Consider the following 6,000-nt stretch of genomic DNA (forward strand, 5'->3'; position numbering starts at 1 on the left):
CATTTGCGACTGAGTACGGTTGGGGGAGTACACATTACCTAGGTATTCCTTGTCCGAGTCATGCCGTCCGGTCAGCACTACCAGCCGGAATCCCAGTCAAGCCGGGGAGGACTCGGTGTGGGAGTCCCACCCAAGCAACCCAAATTTGCGAAGGATGCCCCGGATACCAAGACAAAGAATTTAGTCATCCGGCCCCCAGGCGACTTTCTCTGGGTAGATTATCAGGATGACAAGTCCCAAGGTCGTGAATTATCTCGTTCTAAACAGGCCTTTGTAAGGACCCGCCATCATCGCATGCGAAGAGAGAAGCAGCTGCAACAATTAAAAAACCCCACCGATCATCAGGGCCCCTCACCGTCCGATTCAAGTTCTACTACATCTTCTACCTCCTCTACCTCATCTGCCTCTTCTGCCTCTTCTACTACGGCCACCGGACCTGCGAGAAGCACTGCTTGTGTGCCCAAGCATGAAGAAGATTACGATGAAGATGTGCTGGAATGTCGCAACCACTATCCAGCAGCCCGGCAATCCCCATTAATAGTTAACTACATCGAGCCTGGAGTCCTCGATGGAGGTCCTGCTCTGGCCGTCGCCATTAACGAAAACCCCAATATTTACTTCCAACATTGTGAGTGCTGACGACCTAAATCATTGATCACAGTCCAGTCCATTCCATTCCTATCCAGCATGAATCCACACCAAACTTTGCATTCAATTCGCTTTCCACTTTGCCAAATGGAAATATGTTTAACACATTAATTCAGATCGAGTTCATAGCTCAAGATCCTGCTTCCCACTCTGCTCCAGTGGCGTGGTATACTGGTTTTGGGAGAGGGCCCTCGAAGATCCCGCCTTGATGCAAATTAAATTATCAATCAGCGCATCTCACCGTGCTGCGATTCTCGAGTCATGTGGTGCTCCAGCAGACATGATTCGGAAGCCCGCACAAGATGCACTTCGCCTCCGCGTTGGAACGCTCAAATCAGTCCAGGAGCTATTGCAAAATAAAACCAAAGTATACACTGGCTCAACCATTTTTATTATCTCTCATCTGATCGTCTCGGAGGTAAGAAATCTTGTCACCGCCCTTGTCCCTTCACGACTTCTGTCGTCGGATCCTGTTGGAAGAACTACATACTCACATCAATACAGGGCATCGAAGCCAATGTGGAGGCCGTCGAAGCACATATAAATGGCATGGAGAAAATAATTGCTGGGGCAGGTGGAATGGATGCCCTTGACTATGGCATATTGTCTATGGTTTATAGGTAAAGCTCACTGCTCCCACATGCCATGGTATGCAGCTCGATTTCAGGACACATCTAATAATCCCTCTCACAGCTGTGCATTCGTTCGGGGAATGATAACTCAAGCACCGCCGGCGCTTTACATGTGTTCTAAATTCCAGAACAGAGTTTTCAAAGAATCCGCTTTTTTCAAGCTGAACAGTCGATTTACAAAACTATCCCGGTTCTCCAAGCTCGGCACCAGTTTCCTCAACTCACCTTGGTCTACAGATATTCCGCCCATGTTCAAGTCGATCATCTCTCTGTTCCAGCAGCTGGTAACCTATTACGAGAGTTTGGACATCGTCGTTGCCGACCCAATGTCCGTTGAGAATGACTGTTTACTTTTCTTGGGTTATCGGCTACTGGGTCTTCCGTACCAGTGTGAGCTATCGCCGTTTCAAGAAACGCTGCGACTCGCGATTTTGGCCTACGCTTCTGTAAGAGTTTGGAGCTTCTACGGCATGTCTTGTCTGGAGTCTCTTGCCGAGACACTGCGACAAAGCCTGGTCGAGAGTCTTCCGGTGATTCGAAGCACTGCTCCTGATCTGCTGTTCTGGGTTCTCTTCATAGGTAGTCTTGCATCCAGAGGGATGAGGTGCCATTCGTGGTTCCTGACTCGCCTCGTGGATGTGGCAGACCAATTAGGGCTGGAAGGTTGGGGAAGTGCGCTTCCGATATTAGAGAGGTTTTTCTTCGTCTGTCGGTCGAAAGATGAACCCGCCAAAGAGATGTGGAACTCTGCCTTCCGGTGAGACGGCCGGGCGGCAATTGTATAATACTATTAAGAATGCTCATACTAGTGATGAGTTAGTAATGTGTCATGCTTTTATGATGAACATATAGCAACAACATCCAATACCAGGATCTATTCATACCTACGTGATTCAAATTGAAATTTCCCCTTCCGACCTCATGAGTCCTGGTATAATCTCGCTTGGGGCCCAATTTGAACCCGAGTCAATACTCAAATATATCAAGCTGCCCGGGCGCAATAAATCAAATCTTGGGAACGATGAACTTCAACCACCACTAGATAATACAATACCTTTTTCACGGTTGTTGGTCACGATGCCTGACCAGATTCGCCAATGGTGCTGCCAGTTGGGTTTTCCAGCCACGCAAGCATAGCACAGCCAGCGCACACCGCAAACCCGGGCCAGTCCATCCATCCCCACCACCGGCAGCCCAAAAAATAGATTCTATCACAGAGGTAGAAAAGCAAAAAGAGACGTCCCCGGGAAGGCTCGAACTTCCAACCTCTCGATTAACAGTCGAACGCGCTAGCCAATTGCGCCACGGAGACGTGCTTGTTGAAACATCGGGCTGATCTTTGGCTCCACAAGGCCACGCGGCTAAGACCCAAGGTGGGTACTTGGGAAGAATTATCCGCAAGGTCAATTATTGGAAGTGGGCAACTTGAACATGTTGAACGATTTATATTACACTGGGTAGGCATCGAGGTGGTTTTTCCTGATCACTCTCTGGCCAGAGATTGATTCATGGTCATCTTTAACCTTGAGATACCCCACAACTCCCCAGGTTTTGTCTCGATGCTCACCTACCCAGGTGAGCAGGTGTTATATATATATTATGAGTACTACCTACATCGAAGGAGCAGGGAGCTTCTTCATCAGTCCCAGACTAAAATTACAACCTGAAGCTCCAGATTACTACTACTAGTAGTAGTACAAACCCAATTCCGAGGCATTCCTCACCTGCATACCTACTAGGTATTTTCCTGTGTAAGAAAGGACTTCCAAAAAGGCCCAAGATGTCTCTACTACAATAGGACTCGAAGATACCCCAAGTGTTTTATGTAAAACAACCTGGGGAGGTACAGCTTCAACTTTAATGTCAGATACGATTGGGTACGGCGATAAAGCACTAACCCCAATATCAATTATTTCAAGTTGGACAGCAGCTTCAAGGCACAGCTTATCAAAACAAAGCCCTTCCTATTGCTATATATTTTTTCTACTCGGCATATACCCGTCGAATTGTCTTATAAAACCGGGCGTATGAAGATTAATCGCCCTAAAGATAGATTCTTCCTAGCCTCACTACGGAGCCGAGTAAACCAAATCCATATAATGTACTCTAAGCAAAGCAAAACAAATGATGAAAGAGAAGAAGAAAGCCTCAAGTCTGAGCTATCTTCTTGTCAACTAACCCTTTGGAATCTGACCTTATTTCTGATGCCTTGAGCTGAAATCTAGGTGAGAGATCGCTATATCGCCAGATCTAAAATTCCATTGTTTTATGCTGCTAGAATCTTGGCTCTCCTACGATTCGTTCTTCGTGCTACTTGGCGGGCTTGGCGAGAAGCACTGGAAATGAAAAAAAGAACCAGACCATATGATAATCAACTCATCTGGGCTCAGACTATATATATTCCCCTGGCGCTATTTACGCCATAAGGCGCCCTGGGATGGGGTCCGCCGGCGTGACATAGCCACCCCGCAAGTAGATTGGGTTTTTCGCGTGTGTAGATGAAACTGACTAACTGTAGAATGCAGGGGTGTGTCAGCGCTAGACATAGGATCTGAGCCAAGATAGATCTAGAGCTACCAACTCTAGCTGAATCTTTAAATTGTTGCTAGATCTGGTTATCTTGGCAAAAACTGTCTGATTAGTCTTTTGGATTCTAGAGACTGAGCGTTCTAGGTATAGGTATAAAAGGCAGTCGCATCTATCCTATATACTGACTGTACCTTGATTCCACCTGTCAACATCAACTTGGTTAATTATTAACTCTTCCTACTGCTTTGCTTTGAGTATGTGCCACGCTCTTTACCTTGCCCTTCAAACAAGGAAGCTCTAACAACGCAGCACAGAATTCACACCAATATATCCTAATACCAAGAAACATCTCATCACTCTCCTCATGCTCGCAACATCCCTAACTTCCACCTACGCCGGCTGCGACAACGGCGAAATACGGCGTTGCGGGTACCCCAGCTACGGCCATTGCATTATGGGGATTGCAGGCACCTGCCCAACTGTATGCGAAGGCGCAGTCTGTTTCCCAGACAACGACTGTATCATTAGTGTGCATCAGGGTTGTTCCTTTACATGCTGTACGTACACGGATCGCCCTGGGTGCGAATGGTGCGCGGAGTCCTCGGGGTTGGTCCCAAAAGCTATGTGCGATGCAGTTGATTGTCAGTATCAGTTGTCAGATCTTGGTAAGGTGAAAGATACACTTAAATATGTATTGCCTGTTATTACGCATGGTTATGTGCGGAGTGGATTCTATTGGAAGTTGGAAGTTTAATGTTTAGTAGAACTTGAAATTTGTGTTGGATTTCACGGTTTATACATGGAAACTCGATGATGTACGTACTCGGCTGGGTAGTAACAGTAGCATCCATGTGATTCTAAGTATCCATGTCTTCCATTGATATTAGTGCATAGAATGGGGCAAGTGGCCAGTTCACAGCCCCGGTAGTCCGACGTGGTATGTAGTCAAAGTAATCTAAAAGAGATATAAAATGTGTGAATCAGTCGAATCAAGTAGTATAATAAAAATGTAGACTATGACACCGCAGCATGCCAGTGCCAATGGGGTTTCTCTACTATAAATCCAAAGAGTAGGGGTAAAGATAGCGGGTCCGTTAGCCAAGTCCAGTTGCGATATAGTTATGCAAAGCTGCCTGTGGTAGCCACACAAACTACACGAGATCGGGAGAAACAAGTCCCCCCGCTGCCAATTTGCCAAGCCAATGCCCAAGCGGAAACTTGAACAGATGACCGTGGCTCTGTCGGCTCCTCTATCCATACAATACAGGGAACTGATCGAACTAGTAAGGGCAATATACTAAATCTCCAGACCTGATTAACCGTCTATAGTACCAAGTAGGGAGTCGGGGATTACAGCGACAATCGAGATATCCATATGTCTACCTACTATTACCCCTTGAGGCGCGTTGCAGGAAACACGCCTCAGTAATGTCAGAAAAAAAACTCTAAGCCAATCTTTGGTTTCCGACTCAGTTAATTGTGCGAGCGCACTCTTGATCAAGGGCGGATAATTAAAATGTTAGAATATGACCTCACGCCAAAATATTCAGTGATGGGCAAAAAGAGCCGAAGTCGCAAAGGAGGATAAGGAATGAGCTTGGCAAATACCCCACTAAATTTGTCACTCTGATCAGTGTCACTCATAGACTGTTCGTATAATATACGGCACGAAAAAAATCAAAAATTGATTAGATGTAGAAGGAAGCAGCAAGCCAAAAACAGACTCGGCATAAAATGCTTTTGAAAAAAACAAAACATACAACAGCAGGGATTCGCATGTGGTCACCCACCATACTACTAACCTGCCGGCGTGTGGCTTAAGTACGGCTGAGCGGACGGGAAGCCCTGTTCTCCACACCCTATGGTCGTATGTACCAGATATACCACAGAATAAATTCATATAGCACAAAAAGGGGGTAAGATTCGCTTTAGTGTCGCACTAATTAGGTGGGAAAAATGAGCGCAGAATAAATAGATGGGATAAGAAGCAGGGTGATTGCAGGTAAGTATGGGTGTTACACATTGGTCCTTATCACTCGAGGATGATACCTAAGGTACCTAGGTATATATGATATAATTTTACTTTCATGTGGATTTCTAATCTATTGTATAATACTCTTGGGCTCTGGGACAGCATTCGCGTTTGCTGGCTAACCTGAATTCGACACAAGAATTCACATAAAACTTGAAA

At 46.0% G+C, this 6,000-nt stretch overlaps 2 protein-coding genes across 2 annotated transcripts; both read left to right on the forward strand.

The window, feature by feature from the left end:
* Positions 1–60: 60 nt before the first annotated feature.
* N7533_010692 (uncharacterized protein) lies at positions 61–2,041 on the forward strand (the record flags this gene model as incomplete). Its single annotated transcript, XM_057107342.1, has 4 exons — positions 61–628; positions 765–1,066; positions 1,153–1,268; positions 1,342–2,041. 4 exons carry the CDS (start codon positions 61–63, stop codon positions 2,039–2,041), a joined length of 1,686 nt encoding a protein of 561 aa, XP_056954720.1.
* A 316-nt stretch (positions 2,042–2,357) lies between these two features.
* On the forward strand, positions 2,358–2,616 carry N7533_010693 (uncharacterized protein; the record flags this gene model as incomplete). The annotated part of the gene is made up of 2 exons (XM_057107343.1): positions 2,358–2,394; positions 2,423–2,616. The coding sequence occupies 2 exons, from the start codon at positions 2,358–2,360 to the stop codon at positions 2,614–2,616; spliced, it is 231 nt and encodes a 76-aa protein (XP_056954721.1).
* Positions 2,617–6,000: the final 3,384 nt, after the last annotated feature.

Source organism: Penicillium manginii, assembly GCF_028828005.1.
Source record: "Penicillium manginii strain IBT 31320 chromosome Unknown utg000008l:1.0-3226943.0:1.0-3228205.0, whole genome shotgun sequence".
NCBI classification, from domain to species: domain Eukaryota; kingdom Fungi; phylum Ascomycota; class Eurotiomycetes; order Eurotiales; family Aspergillaceae; genus Penicillium; species Penicillium manginii.